We start from the raw sequence: 17,258 nt of genomic DNA on the forward strand, positions 1-17,258 counted from the left end.
TTCGATCCACACACCCACGATTCACTGTGTTTTTTGTGTTATTTTTGTGTGTCACACCAGACAGTCAGCCATTCTTGTCTGACGCCTGGTGTCAGAATTGGTCTTTCGGATTAACCGGGTCATGATATGAACATTCCTGACTTGACACTTGTTTTTTTTTTATGAGGCCAAGTGGCTAGCTCAACGCTCAACCCAGCACAGATGGAAAGCGTGCTCGGGGTGGCCCAACTTGGATTTGAACTCGGGAGCCTTCACTCCGGAGTCCGGCGCTGATGCCATTGCGCCACCAGCCAGCCTATTCACTGTGTAAAAACCCACCTCTGACATCTCCCATATACTTACTACAATCACCTTAAATTTAAGGCCCAACATTAGCCATTTCCACCCTGAGAATGGGTGCTAGCTGTCCACTCTCCCTGTGCCTCATGTCATCTTCTACATCTTCATCAAGTCATCTCTCATCCCCTTTCACCCTATAAGGAAAACCCCTAGCTTGCACAACCTATCCTCATAAGACATGCTCTCCACTCTGAACAACATCCTGGTAAATCTCCTCTGCGCCCTCTCTAAAGCTCAAAGTATGTATACAGAATATCATAAAAACACAAAATGCTGGCAGAACTCAGCAGGCCAGACAGCATCTATGGGAGGATGTCTATCGGGCCGAAACGTCGTCACTACCCCCTCCCATAGATGCTGTCTGGCCTGCTGAGTTCTGCCAGCATTTTGTGTTTCTATTTATTTCCAGCATCTGCAGATTCACTCGTGTTGCCTACAGAATATCATATTCTATAGCACTCTAAGATTCATTTTCTTGCAGACATTCACGATTGAACAAATACAATAGAATCAATGAAAAACGGCACATAAAGACTTACAAAAAACAATGAGCAAAAGAAGCCAAACTGTGCAAAAAAAAAATAAATCAGCCATTATATCAGTCAATAAATAAATAAATACATAAATAATGCTGACAACAATCAGTTCTACTTATTTCCTATGATGAGGTGACCAGAATGGCACAAAATAATCCAAGTGTGGTCCAAGGAGAGTTTTACAGAGCTGCAACATTACCTCGTGGCTTGCCATACATAACACAAAATGAATACCAAATACAAGTTAACCAATTTAGTGAAAACTGAAAAACTACTGCAGTCTGTGCAGGCAATTTGACATGCCATTGCTCCAGATCCACACACCTAACCTTGAAACGCAAAAACAAGGTTACCTTAAATATTCATGGCAGATGTGTTATTGTTGTATTTTCCCAATAAATATACTGTAAAGTTACAACAGATTAAGTTACAACAGATTAAGTAAATCCACTTGTAATTCTCCTGCAGATGAAATATTGGCAAACACTGGCATTATCTATTCCCACGAGAAAAGAAACATCTTAACATCAACACCTCAATGCTAGTACTAAGCAAATTATTCCAAATGATCTCTCTACCTTGGATGGATCACTGAAGGATGTGGCTGAGTCAGATGATCGACTTCTTGTTTGATGACTGGATAGCAATGCTGGAATGTCAGGGTGTGCTGAGAATCATTCTGCAAGAAAATACACCAATTCAGAACAAAATCAATGTAATTCATGATTGCTTTAAATCTAAAAAAAATCAAAGTAGGAGTAGGCCATTCAGCCCCTCATGCTTGCTTTCCTGTTCCATATGATCAAGGGTGACCTTTTATCTCAGGAACATTTTCCCGCACTACATCCATAACCTTCAATACAACAGATTCTGCAGATACCGGAAACTTTGATCAGTATCCATAACCGTTGATTCCCTTATAACATCAAAAATATACTGATCTTGTTCTTGAAAATAATCACCAACCCAATCTCCTCAGTATCTTATTATATAGCACACAGAACAGTATAGCACAGTACCGGCTCTTCGGCCCACAATGTTGTGCCAGCCTTTTAGACTACTTATAGATCAATCTAACCCTTCCTTTTCACATAGCCCTCTATTTTTCTTTCATCCATATGCCTACATAAGGGTCTTTTAAATGTCCCCAATTTACCACCACCCCTGTCAGAGTATTCCATACTCATACCACTATCTGTGTCAAAATAACCTACCTGACATCCCCCATACACAAGCACCTTAAAATTATGGTCCCTCATACAAGCCATTTCCATCAAGTGACCTCTCATCATCCTTCGCTCCAAAGAGAAAAACCCTAGCTAGTTCAGCTATCCTAATAAGACATGCTCCTATCCAGGCAACATCAGGGTAAATCTCCTTTGCACCCTCAATCTTATGCAAAGAATTACAAAGACTTGTTATCTTTATCTAAGACTCCTTATCTCTGGGTGAAAATAATTCTTCTTATGAATGGCCAAACCATACAACTATAAAATTATAAGATATAGGAGCAGAATTAGGTCATTCAGCTCAATCAAGTCAGCTCCGCCATTCAACAGGTTTCAATGAGATCCCCTCTCGTTCTTTTAAACTCCAGTAAGTACAGGCCCAGCGCGTTCAAATGTTCCTCTTACATTAACCCTTTCATTTTTGGGATAACTCTCGTGAACTTCCACTGAACTCTCAAGATAAACTACTGTGAAACTGTGATGCCCGGCTCTAGTACACCAGCTAGGGAAAACATCAGTGCCTTATTTACTCTGTGAAGTAATGTAAGAATTTTGTACTTTTCAATCAGATTACGTTTCATTCTCGAACTGAAGAGCACTAGCCCAGTCTGCTTAATGACCCTCATACAACAAACCTCTCATCGCAGGAATTAATCTGGGGAACTTCTGTTGCATTCACTCTATTATACATCATCCTTGAGCTAGGAAGACCAAGCATATACTTAATTTTCAAGGTACATTCTCACCAGACCTCTAATCAATTAGTGCAAGACATCTCTCCTCTGTTACTCAAATCCACTTGCAATGCTTGCTTTCCAATTTGCTTCCTGTATCCTCATTAACATTAATATAAATGGCCAACATTTTGATTTTTATATAGTTTTATTTTAATATAACTAAGTTATGTAATATAAATGATCAACATTTTAATACCACTTCCCACTCCAACATGTCGGTCCATGGTCTCTTCTGCCATGATGAGACCACACTCGGGTTGGAAGTACAATGCTTCAATTTCAGACAGGGGGACAGGGTAGACTCCAATCTGATGGGATGAACGATTTCTCTTGACTTCTGGTAACTCTCCCTCCTCTCTTCTTCCATTCCCCATTTTGGCTCTCTTCTTACCTCTTCTCTTCTTTTCACCTGCCTCTGGTGCCCCTCATACTTCCCTTTCACCCATGGTCCATTCTCCTTTCCCATCTGATTCCTTGTTCTTCAATCCTTTCCCTTTTCCACCGCTTCTTACTTCATTCCCCCTCACTTGACTTCACCTATCACCTGCCAACTTGTACTCCTTCTCCTATGCCATCTTCTCATTCTGGCTTCTTACCACCTTCCTTTCCAGATGAAGGATCTTGGCTTGATATGTCAACTCTTTATTCCTTTCCATAGATGCTGCCTGACTTTTTGAGTTCTCCAGTATTTTGTGTGGGTTACTAATATTTAGTTATTGTTATATGCAGTCATTTTAGTTCCTCTGAATATCAACACCTTTAAACCTCTTACCATTTAAAACTTCTTTTGACTATCTATCTTTTCTACAAGGTAGATGACCTCAAATGTTTTGACATCATATTCAAATTTGCCAAGTCTTGGTCCATTTAGTTAATCCACCTACATACCCATTAAACCTCCTCTACATTCTCCTCACATTCCACAGCAAACTTTGCTATCTTACACTTGATCCTACATCTAAATTATGACCTCGATTACAAAAAGCTGGGGTCCCAAAAAAAGTACGAATTTGAACATCACCTGTTATTATCTTAAGGATCAGCCATCTTATGACTATCCATCAAGCGAATCACTGAATCTAACAGCTCTATTTTATTGAAATGGTTATATTCTAATTCAGTAACTGAGCATTAATAACACTAATGAAAAACTGTACATATTTTTTGTCTTCAAATAGACTGAGAAATATTTATGTAAGACATTTCAGGTTAACTCAGTTTAAGCCTCATCAACAGAACCCATAAAACAAAATGAATATGGAATCTAAGTTAGCAAGCTGAAGGACCACTGCCAGCTGTACAGATAATGTGACATGTCATTGCACCAGATCAACACATCATTTTCCAAACCCTGGTCCAAATGACTGATTTTTCCCTCAACAGTTTTATTTTAAATAAGGATTAATTTTAAATGAAAATAAATAATTATTGCAGGACAACAATTCTTAAATTAATCTCATTGAAAAGAATCAGAAGCATATATACCTTTCTGTCAAAGACCTTCTCAGAAGCCTCATCTTGAGAACCGGTGTGCTCTAACTGTGCTTTCTTGGGCTGATGTTCTTCTGAGACAGACTGCTGCAAAAGAAAAATTCAGAAACTAAATCTGAGTTACCGATGAATTTGTTGAATGATCAAAACCATACCTGCCTTCTGTAACAAACTCTCCAGGCAAAGAAAATGAATATCAAGTAAATCAAAAAAGGAAAAGCATATAGATCTATTAGAAGTTTACTGGCAATAAATTGCTGCCACAACTTACTTCTCAAACCCACTAACCAGCACAAGGTCTCATTCTGGTTCCCTTCTTGCCCCTTCTCTTCTCCACACCTGACCATCACCTCCCACTGGTTCCCCTCCTCCTTCCTTATCTCCCAAGGTCCACTCTCCTCTCTTATCATTTTCCCTCATCTTCAGCCTTTATCTTTAGCTATTTACTTCAATTCCTGCCCCCCTCCTCCACCTTCCCACACACCTCTCACCTTCCAGTTTGTACGCCTTCCCGTCCTCCCACCTTTTATTCTGCATTCTGCCCATTTCCTTTCCAACCTGATGGAGGATTTTGGCCTGAAACCTTGACAATTTATTCCTCTCTATAGATACTGCTAACTCTCTCCAGCATTTTGTGCGTATGTCTTCAATAGGAGTGGCTCATATCACTATATTTTTTGTGGAAGCTGGAAAATTTGAAATAAAAAAAAAGCTGCATGAGTAGACATTTTGTTTAAAACTCTTTAAGTCCTCTTTATTTTCTGATTCCTCATCCTATATTGGAGTGGGTGGTCTTTGAGAAAACCTGTATCCTCATGACTTTATCAGATAGATCTACAAATACTGTAAACTGTTAATTTATTTTAATCATTAAAGCTAATTCTAATACATACTAGTGTAGATACCCATGAATATTATCTGGTGCCATAGATGCTCTGTTCTTTAAAATATCGATTATCCAAAGAGTATTGAAATATTGAAAATGTCTGTCACCTCTCTAAAATGCTTTAAAAATAATGAATTTAGTTCAATTCAGCTGTTTATAGTCCTCCTGACCTGCTAAGTTCCTCCAGCACTTTGTGTGTGTTATTCTGGATTTCCAACATCTGCAGAAACTCTTGTGTAAATATAGTTCTGTCTTTTCTCATTGAACAATTAGCACACAGAACTATCGCAGAGCTTATCCACCATTACCATAGCTCATTCACAGAACTATGTCAGAACTGTAAATGTAATCTTCCTTTCATTTTGGACCCCAGTATCAATTTGAAGTGTTGCCCCATGTGCATAAACTATTGTGACTCTACTGAGTGTGTGGATTTGCAGTCAAAGGGAGCTGCCAGAAATATCAGCAATCTCTGTTGCACAGTCTTCCAAGTTATAATGTCCTGCAGTGTATAGGGACAGCATGGTAGCATAGCAGTTATCACATTGTTTTACAACTCCAGTGGTCACCAATTGTGGTTTAATTCCCAGCTTTGTCCGTAAGAGGTTTGTATGTTCTCCCCATGAGCGCATGGATTTCCACCGGGTGCTACAGTTCCCTCCCACATTTCATAGACATACTGTTAAGATTAGTAAGATGGCGCCAGAGGCATAGTGATACTTCCGAGCAGCCCCAATTCCATCATTGCTGTTTTGATTTGACACAATCTGCACATTCCATTGTATGTGATAAATAAATCAATAAGTAAAGCTATTATCTGCTCAATGGATCATCACATGGAAGTCAGCAAACTACAAATCAAAACTAAGGACAATTTTTGACCAATATTTTACAGAACACTTAAAATAAAAGACTGTGGCATTCATTCAGTTCAGATGAAATATGAACATCCATTTAAAAGTCAATATTATAGCTCGGTACATTGGAGTTTGGAGTTCAATTCTGGCACTGTAAGGAGTTTTTACGCTCTCCCTGTAAACCATGTGGGTTTCCTCCAGGTGCTCTGGTTTCCCCCCATGGTCCAAAGATACACCAGTTGTTTGATTACTTCTTCACTATAAGTTGTCCTATAATTAGGCTAGTGTTAAATAGGTGAGTTGCTGGGTGGTGCAGCTCGTTGGGCCAGAAGAACCTGTCTGCACTTTATCTCCAAATAATAAAATAATAAAAAATAATAAATGAACAATATTTGACAGATATTTTAAACATTTTATAGAAAACTTAAAACAAAAGTGCCATTTATGAAGTTCACAATAAAATATGAACTTCAATTTAAAAATCAAAAAAAAAACTCAGTTCACTCTGAAGTATTTACCGTGTAACTATGTACCTTACAATATACATACAGCATATAAAATTATTTGTTAGGACCAGATGGTTTGCTAACTAATAATTATGGTTTTTACATTTTGAAGTGTTGGCATTTCAGTTCATGAATGTTGTCATTTTCAGTTTATAAATAACAGATGTATCCATCAAGTCACCAATTTCAGGCAACTATGCCAGAGAAGGCCACAGAGCAGTACACCCTGTGGAGATGCAGAGTATCTGTGACAACACTTCTTGGTATCCCTGTTTTACTGCTCAACTACATCATTCAGAAGTTGGCAGCATTGCCCCTTGCAATGGCAGGAAATTATTTCATTCTGAACTTTATAAATGCCACAATCTTAGGTTTTAAGTCTTCTGTAAAATGTTTTAAATATTTGTCAAAAATTGTCCTTTATTCATTTTTAATTTTTTTTATTTAGAAAAAAGCTACAGAACTGGTCCTTTCAGCCTTTCAGCCATACCGCCCAGCAACCCATCTATTTTATTTATTTGTTTGTTTATTTATTTAGAAATACAGTGCAGTTTTTCGGCCCAATGAGCCTCAGCGCCCAGCAACCCACCTATTTAACACTAGCCTAATCACAGGACAATTTACAATGAACCAGTGATCATCCTAATGGCTTCTCCAAGTAAAAGAACAGTGAACATTGACCAAACTAATGGAGACACAAGACATGGGTGGCACGGTAACATAATGCTCTGTAGAGCCAGCAATCAAACCGCTGTTTGAAAGGAATTTGTACGTTCTCCTCATGACTGAGTGGATTTCCTCCCACATTCCAAAAATGCTCCAAGTTGTGGGCAAGCTATGTTGGCGCTGGTAACAGTGCGACACTGGCAGGCAGTCCCCAGCACATTCTCCGAATGTGTTGGCCGTTGACATAAATGACATATTTCACTGTATGTTTCAATGTGTCAATGTACATGTGACAAATAAAACTAGTGTTTATTTCAATGCAGATGCTGTAATCTGGAGCAACACACGAAAGGCTGGAGGAACTCAGTGAATCAATCTCTGGAGGAAAATGACGAGTCGAAACCTTTCATTGGTTGAGGTGTGTCGCCAGTAACAAAATGGTGGAGAGAAAAGGTGAGCCAGGTAATAGGAGGATCTAGCTGGTGGGGAGGGTGATTGCTAGACAGATGGGTGAGGGGGTAGAGTAGAAATGCTGTCAGAAGCTGGGAAGTGATAGATGGAAGTGACAAAGTGCTGAAGATGATGGAATTGGATTATGATGCAACATTTATTAATAGCTATACTGAAATGGCTGGAGAGAAGACAGTTTAATGACTAGAAAGATATTGAAACAAGTTGGCGTTAATCAAGTTCAGGACGTTGACAAGGAGTACATTACGCCAATTACCTGATTGTGTATTGCAAATCTACAGGAGATGCTTAAAATATAAAGAGAAAGTTCTCCTAGTTTTGTTACATAATAATTTACAGAGCATTTGAGTACTTAACACAAACATGAACAAGAGAAAATCTGCAGAGCTGGAAATCCAAGCAACTCACACAAAATGCTGGAGGAATTCAGCAGGCCAGGCAGAATCTACGGAAAAGAGTGAACAGTTGACGTTTTGGGCTGAGGAACTTTATCAGGACACCAATTATACCCCATTTCAGTATTTGACTAGAAGAACCACAGATGTACAAACTGCAATCTATGTATGATGACAATGTCCCTTAGCATTGTCAACGATCCCTCCCATCCATCCCACAATCTCTTTGACCCATGACCATCAGGCATGAGGTATCGTATCATTCAGAAAAGGACTGTTAGGAAGGGAAACAGCTTCTTCCCCCAGGCCATGAGCTATTGAACTCCTTGCCACCACCCAGGTCTCATCACATATGAAGTTCCGGAAACATTATACTGTTTAATTTTTAACTTGTGCCATAAGGGCACCTTATGTTAAACATCAAGCTTCTGGAATATATTTTATTATTTGTTTTTTTTTACTATAGGAGTTGTGAGTGAGATGCATACTGTGTTGTGCACCCTGGCATGGAGGAACATTGTTTTGTTTGGCTGTATACATGCATACATTTGAATGACAATAAACTTCAACTTGAAAAGAGGAAAACCATGCCTGAGAATCTTACGTAACACTCTTTCTATATTCCAAATCACTATTCTTGGGAAGGGAGAAAAATTGGACAATTAGCCCCAAAATGCTCCTACTTAACCTCAGAACAGATTAAAAAGCTTCTAAGTAACCAGTTCTATACAGCTGGTTACACAGCTCAATGAAACTTTAAGATAAAAAGGCAATTGTAGCACAATATATCTAAAATAGAAATGCAGTTCCTATGGCTTTCATGACAGATCAGAATTAGAAAGCAATTCAATATTCTAAAGGATTGCAGGCGGAAGTTAAAGGTGGATTGCAGGTAAAGGTGGGTGACTCAGATTACAATTTCAGTAATGAAAAGTGATTCAAATGCTATATATCATGAAATGCCAGTTTATTTCAGATAAATTTAAACCATCATGGGCAGAGGTTAAGCTTGAATTCTTGCAAAAAATGAATCTCAGGGACGTATATGGTGACATATATGTATTTTGATAATAAATTTACTTTGAACAATTTGTAGTGTATTACAACCGTGATGAATGCATGATCAGATTAAGTCAAAGTGCATGTTAAGTAGCTCGAGTTAAAATAAGGTTTCTATGGGTAGCATAATGCTTTACAGCGCCAACAATTGGAAGATCAAGGTTCAGTTCCTGCTGCTGTATATAAGGAGATGGTACGTTCTCTCTGTGACTAAAGGCAAGATAGAATTTGAGAGGACACTTCAAGGCATGATCTCCTGTACTCAACCTCTATATTTCCAGCACTTCCATCCATACCACAGCAAGTAGGTCTTTTTAAGCATCAGGATCAGCAGCACTAATTCTACATTACTAATGCTGCATATGCCACACTAACAAGCAGCATGCACCATATACTCCCACAAGCATCTGCTACGTTAATGAAGTTCAAAGTAAATTTATTATCAAAGTACATATATGTCACCATATATAACCCTGAGATTCATTGCCTTGTGGGCATACTCAATAAATCCAATAACCATTATAGAATCAATGGAAAGCCACACTAACAAGGCAGATAACCAGTGTGCAAAAGACAAACTGTGTAAATACAATAAAAAAATAATAATAAATACAATAAATATTGAAAACTTGAGCTGAAAAGTACTTGAAAGTGTCCATAGGTTATGGGATCAATTCAGTGATAGGGAAAGTGAAATTATCCCTTTGGTTCAGGAGCCTGATAGTGGAAAGGCAATAACTGTTTCTGAACCTTGTGGTGTGAGTCTTGAGGATCCTGTACCTCAAGGGTTACCAGCCTGAGCAACACACACAAAATGCCGAGGGAACTCAGCAGGCCAGGCAACATTAATGGAAGGGAATGAACAGTCAACACTTTGGACCGAGGCACTTCATCAGGAGAAAGAAACCACAATAAGAAAGTGTGGGGTAGAGGGAAGAGTAAGCTGTCAGGTAATCGGTGACAGCAGGTGAAGGTGGGTGCGGGAAGGGTTTATGAAGTACTAAGCTGGGATGTGATAGGTGTGATAGAGCTAAAGAAGGAATCTGATAGGAGAGGAGATTGGACCATGGGAGAAAGGAAAGGAGGAAAGGGCACCAAAAGGAGGTGAAGGGGAGGGGAGAAGAGGGGTGAGAGGAAAACCAGAATGGGGAATGGAAAAAGAGAGAAGAGGGAGGGTGGGAGAAATTTCTGTAAGTTAGAGGAATCAGAGCTCGTGCCATGAGGTTAGAGGCTACTAACGGAAAATGTGATAACTATAGCAGCTAACGTATCAAGGACGAACAGTAGAGTGAAAACTTACTTGAGCATTGGCATGTGGTTTCCATAACGACATGGAAATTGTCTAGCTGCCAATTTCACAATTTTTTTTTGGTATTAATGATAAAAGGCTGACATCAATTTTCAAAATATGAAATTAAAGGCCTACTGTTTTTATATTCCATATCAACTAATTGAACAGAAGTTTAAACTTTTCAAATGTTTTGCTAATGATGACTGAAATCTCAAATCTAAGAGAGCAACCTCGGTGATTTGGTGTCATATTATGATGAAATATTAAATTGAGGGCATGTCAGTCTCTCAAGGTGAAAGCAGAATATCAAATTGTACAACGAGAATGCTTAGAATCAGAATCAGATTTAATATCACTGACATATTTAGAGTGCAATACATTAAATATACTATAAATTACAATACAAAATATACAGTTTGAATACATATTGTGTGTGTATGTCTCTCTCTCTAGTGTATATAAAATTAAATAAGTACTCTACAAAGAGAGCAAAGAAATTAGTGAGGTGGTGTTTATGGATTGGTTCAACGTCCATTCAGAAACCTGATCATGGAGAGGAAGAATCTGTTCCTAAGGCATTGAGTGTGTGTCTTCAGGCTCCTTTGTCCTCCTGTACCTCCTCTCTGATGGTAACAATGAGAAAAGGGCATGTCCTGGGTGATGGGGGTCTTTAATGATGGATGGCACATTTTTAAGGCATCGCCTTTTGAAATGTTCTCAGTGCTGGGGAGGCTAGTTCCCACGATGAAGCTTTTCTCAAAATGAAAACCCATCAACATCACTAAACACACATCCATGCTAATTATCACCTATTTGCAGACAGGACAGCGTCCGGACTTCCTACACAACAACACAGACCATCACGGGTAAAACCTGGTATGGAAACACCAAAAAGCCTACAAGAAGTAGTGAATATGGCCCAATCTGTCACACATCATTGAGCACATCTACAAGGAGCACTGTCACAGGAAAGTACATCCATCATTAAGGACTGCCACCATCCAAGGCCATGCTCTCTTCCCACAAGTACTGTCAGGAAGGAGGTACACAAGCTTTAGGTCCCACACAACCAGGTTACAGGAAGAGTTATTACACCTCAGTCATCAATATCTTGAACTGGAGAGGATAATTACTCTCAGCTTTACTCACCCTAACACTATTCCAGAACCCTGGACTCACTTTCAAAGACTCAACTCATGTGCTTGATACTTACAGTGCCTTGAAAAATTATTCAGACCCCACAACTAATAACACACTTCACTCTCATTTTCTAAATATGAAATATATTGAAGTTGGAATTTTTGAGCTGATCTACAAAACATTGTGCATCTTGTCATATCAAAAGAAAAATTCCAAAACATGTTAACAATTTACTAAAAATTTAAAGAAACAAAATCGTGAGAGTGAAAAACCTTTGTAATTACTACGCCAACTTTCCTCAGGTGCAATACTGTATATTGTCTTACCAACTCCCCCAATTTATTAATATAGAAAATTGGAAGATCACTTGTTTCAAATGAATTCATAAGAATAAACAGCACCTATAAGGTCCAACAGTATAGTAGATTTTCAACAGACAAAACCAAAATGAAGACAAAAGAGCATTCAAGACCAGTCTGGGAAATGATAATAGAGAAGCACAAATCTGGGGAACTGTACAAAACTATCTAAAAAGCACCGAACATACCTCAGAGCTCAGTGCAATCCATCATGAGAAAGTGGAAAAAAAATACAAAACCACAGACATACTGCCTAGGTCAACCTGCCCTTCTAAATTTAGTAGCCAGAGAAGAATGGCACTTGTAAGAGAGGTTACTGTGACACCAACAGTTCCTCCGAGTGAGCTGCAGAAGTCAGTGGCTGCAACTGGAGATGAAGCTCATGGCTCCACAATCTCCAAGGCCTTGGACAAAAAGGGTATTAATAGAAGAGTGGCAAGGAAAAAGCCCTGGCTTTAAAAAACATATCCTGGCCCATAAAGACTTTGCAAAGTGAGACTACGATACTGTAAGGATGTGGAAGAAAGTCGTGTGGTCAGATGAGACTAAAGTGGAACTTTTTGGCCTCAATGCTAAGCAGTACGTGTGGCATAAATCTAATACTGCGCACCAACCAGGTAGCACCACACCTACTGTAAAGTATAGTGGAAGTAGTATAATGCTGTGGAGAAGCGTTTCAGCAGCAAGGACTTGAAATTTGATCAGGATTGATGGGAAGATTTAAAAAAACATAGAAATCCACTGCACATTACAGGCCCTTCGGCCCACAACGTTGTACCAACTATTTCACCTACTCTAGAACCTGTTTAGAATTTCCCTACCTCATAGCCCTCTAGTTTTCTAAGCTCCATGTACCTATCTAAGAGTCTTTTAAAAGACCATATTGTATCTACTTCTACCACCTTTGCTGGCAGTGCATTCCACACATCCACCACTCTCTATGTGAAAAACTTACCTCTGAATTCCCTCTTGTACCTACTTCCAAGCACTTTAAAAATATGCTTCTTTGTGTTAGCCATTTCAGCCCTGGGAGAAAACCTCTGGCTATCCACACAATCAATGCCTCTCATCATCTTATACAACTCTATCAGGTCACCTCTCATCCTCCATCACTCCAAGGAGAAAGGCCAAGTTCACTCAACCTATTCTAATAAGGCATGCTCTGCAATCCAGGCAACATCCTTGTTAAGTCCCCTCTGCAACATTATCTCACACCTCTTGAACTCAATCCAATGGTTGAAGGCCAACACACCATACACCTTCTACACTGTCAACCTGCACAGCAGCTTGGAGTGTCACAAAGAGGAGGGGTCCCAGAACAGTTCCCTGTGGAATACCACTGGTCACCATCCTCTAATGCAGAGTACGAGCTATTCACAACCAACCTTTGTCTTCTGTGGTGAAGTTAATTCTGGATCCACAAAGTAGTGTCTCCTTGGATCCTATCTTTCATTACTTTCTGAATGAGCCTCACATGGGGAACCTTATCCCCTTACTGAAATCCATATACACAACTGCAAAATACAGAGAGATCCTGTATAAAAACACAATAACCTCTGCTAGAAAGCTCAAACTGGCCACTGCCAGGACAACCAGCGGCTTCAAATGTAGAAAGTTGATGTCATTGAGTGGTCAAGTCAGAGTCCTTACCTTTATCCAATCTAACATCTCTAGCAAGACCTCAAGATTTCTGTCCACCACCGCTCCCAGCTAACCTGGCGCAGCTTGAGCAATTTGGCAAGGATGAATGGGCAAATTTTGTTTCATCACATTGTGCAAAGCTATTAAAGACATCCAAAAAGACTACTGGCTATAATAACTGCGAGAGGCAATTCAAGTAAGTACTGAGCAAAGGGGGATGAACACTTTTGAATTGCTGATATATCAGTTCTTGAATTTTTAGTTTTTAATGCTTTACAATTTTCCCTGTTTTTTGGGTCTACTGAGAAAAGGATCATGTGATTCACAAATAAAAATTCTCAGTTAAATTGACCAAACTCCCTGGCTGTAATACTCATTTATGTGAAAAGGGGTTCGGGTTGAATACTTTTACAAGGAACTTATACAGCGCTTAAATGACATAGAAAATCATAACCAGCTCTTAACTTTCTTTTCTCATGAGAAACATTCAAACGTTACACTGGAGCCAGTTGCATAAATTGTATCTTTAGGATTGCAAACCAGCATGTTAATGCAAAACAAAAAAATCACATTTGATTCTGAGAATATATTCCCAAACTGAAATGTACACATTCTCAAGGAAAATGTACAGTTGATTTATATACACTCTAGCTACATTATTAAGTATACCTGTACTCCAGCTCGTTATTACAAATATCTAATCAGCTAATCATATGGCAGCAACTCAATAGATAAAAGCATGCAAATATGGTCAAGAGGTTCAGTTGTCGTTCACACCAAACATCAAAATGGGGAAGAAATGTGTTCTACGTGACTGAGTGTGGAATGATTGGTGGTGCCAGATGCGGTAGTCTGAGTATCTCAGAAACTGGTGATCTCCTGGGATTTTCATGCACAAAAGTCTGTCACGTTTACAGAGAATGGTGCAAGAAACAAAAAAAAATCATCCAATAAACAGCAATTCTGCGGGTGAAAACACCTTATTAATGGGAGAGATCAGTAGAGGGTGGCCAGACTGGTTGAAGCTGACAGGAAGGTGAAAGTAACTCAAATAACCATGCATTATAACAGTGGAGTCCATCTCTGAACGTACAACACGTTGAACCTTGAAGTGGATGAGCTGCAGTAGCAGAAGATCACAAACATACATGGGGTACCTAATGAAATGGCCACTGAGTGTATAATCTTCAATCATGTTTGATCTCCACACCTTGAACTAATCATTTATCATAACCAAGAGTGTGTAAGTTGTTCTTTCAAGGTGAAACATTTGGCAACTTCAAATTACAGTATCATGCAAAATGAGCTTAATCCCACAGTATCAGTGCTACAATAACTCCTTACTTCTATCTCTATGATATTACTCACTTTCACACATGCTTCAGTCCATCTGTTACTGTAACTCATCTACACCTGGACACTCTCCCTTTCTTTTCCCTGTATAAATCCAGCACATTCAAAATTACTACCATATCCTACTGCCGTTCATCATTTCTGTTCTCAATAACTGACATGTGATCCCACACTACAAAGAAATTTGAAGATTAAATGTCAGCTTCATTTGTCATATAGACACCGAAACATCAAAACATACTGTGAAATGCACCTTTTGCGTCTATGACCAGCAAAGTCTGAGGATGTTCTCGGGATAACCCGCAACTGTCGCCATGCTTCTGCACCAACATCGTGTGGCATATCACCATAAGACATCGGAGCAAATTAAGCCATTCAGCCTATCAAGTCTGTTCCATCACTCCATCATGCTGATTTATTATCGCTCTTATTAGGCCCACAACTTACTAAATCTAATCTGTACATCTTTGGAACGTGGGAGGAAACCCATGCAATCAAGGGGCAAATATACAAACTCCTTACAGACAGCAGCAGGAATTGAACTCACATCAGAGGTTGTGGGCGCTGTAGAGCATAACGCTAATCACTACCTACTGTGTTACCCTTCAAGTATAAGTACAAGTTAAATTTGGGATCGTAATGAATAAATATTCTGAACTTGGTTTCCATCCAGCCCTACAGCTCTCCAGAACTCCAAATGCTACTGCGTTCCATTCTAACCCATTCCTTCACCCCACACTGGCAGAAGTGGTCATACTCTGGAATTCCTTCCTATTATTTCAGTGGGACAAAATGATAATAAAGTGAAATCAGAAGGGGAATTCAGTCTGTTGTTCTATTTGGAATTAAACCTCAGTAATACATATGCTAGCAATTGAGGCAGCCCACATGATGCTGGAGAAACTCAGGAGGTCAGGCAGCATCTATGAGACGACCAGTATAATAAGGTGGAAGGATGAAAGGAAGGGGTGGAGCCGAAGCCCATTACCCACACAGTCCTTCCCATCACCACTGTTTCCATCTGTCCCTTCCCCACCTCCTTCATTTGATTCCACACTCCACCTTTCTCTCCTATCAGATTCTATCATCTGCAGCCCTTTGGTGACTCTATCTATCACCTTCCCCCCCTTCCACCCCACTTCTGGCACCATTCCCACTTATTCCTCCACCGTCTGTCTGTGACCTCTCCTCACCTGGATCCAAGTGTCACCTACCAGCTTTTACTCAACTCTACACCTTTTTTTTATACTGGCCTTCCCCCTTCTACCTTTCAGCCTGTGGACCCCAGGGGTTCTTAACCTGGGGTCCACAGAACCCTCAGTGAATGGTAAGGCTCGATAGTATAAAAAAAGTTGCGAACCCCTGGTCAGGATGAAGAATCTCAACTTCAAGACATTGACTATCTATTGCCCTCCATAGATGCTGCATAATCCACTGTGGTCCTCCAGCATCTTGTGTGGCAAGACCATGAGGCCAAAAGATATAGGAGCAGAGTTAGGCCACACAGCCTATCAAATCTACTTTGCCATCCCATTATGGCTATTATTACCCCTTTCAATCTCATTCTCCGCCTTGTCCCTGTAATCTTTGATGTCCTTAATAATCAAGAACCTATCAGCCTCTGCTTTAAATATACCCAATGATTTGGCCTCCACGGCCAACAGAGGCAATTAATTCCACAGATTCACCACCCTCTGGCTAAAAAAAATTCCTGCTCATATATGTTCTAAATGGATGTCTTTCTATTCTGAGGCTGCACCTCCTAGTTCTAGACTCCCCACTCCCCACTAAAGGAAATACCCTCTTCACATCCACTGTATCTGGCCTGTCAATATTCGATAGGCTTCAATGAGTTCCACCCCTTCCCTTTATTCTTCTAAACTCCGGCGAGTTCGGGCCCAGAGCTATCAAACACTCCTCATATGTTAACCCTTTAATTCCCAGGATCATACATGTCAATCTCCTCTGGACCCTCTCCACTGCAAGCACATCCTTTCTTAGATAAGGACGCTAACTAATCCAGTAATATTTACAGCAAAAGTGACTCAAATGTTTTTTTTCATCGTTAATCAGATGGAAGGCAAAATTAAAGTAAATAAAATGTAAATTCATATTTCCGAGGTGCTAAATCTTGACATATTCAGGAATTCCCTCAATCACAGGCCTTTTATAAGTGAGGGGTAGTTAACATAACACAGGAAGTGAGATGTTTTTCTCAGTTAGTGAATTGTTAATCCTACTACTTACTGGCAGAAAGGAGTTGTGGGCAGAAACTTCAAAACAGATTTTCCCAGAGGTTCTG

General features: G+C 39.6%; 1 protein-coding gene across 4 annotated transcripts in view; it reads right to left on the reverse strand.

Moving 5' to 3' along the window:
• The window catches only part of skila (SKI-like proto-oncogene a), a 95,398-nt gene that overhangs the window by 27,024 nt on the left and 51,116 nt on the right, over positions 1 to 17,258 (reverse strand). For 3 of the 4 annotated variants that reach the window (XM_073041652.1, XM_073041653.1, XM_073041650.1), the window contains exons 2-3: positions 4,327 to 4,419; positions 1,454 to 1,554 (exon numbers count right to left, since the gene is read on the reverse strand). In XM_073041652.1, coding sequence (XP_072897753.1) covers positions 1,454 to 1,554; positions 4,327 to 4,419 — 194 coding nt within the window. The remainder of the gene's footprint in view (positions 1 to 1,453; positions 1,555 to 4,326; positions 4,420 to 17,258) is intronic. The other variant, XM_073041651.1, reaches the window with a different exon arrangement.

Source organism: Hemitrygon akajei, chromosome 3 (assembly GCF_048418815.1).
Source record: "Hemitrygon akajei chromosome 3, sHemAka1.3, whole genome shotgun sequence".
NCBI classification, from domain to species: domain Eukaryota; kingdom Metazoa; phylum Chordata; class Chondrichthyes; order Myliobatiformes; family Dasyatidae; genus Hemitrygon; species Hemitrygon akajei.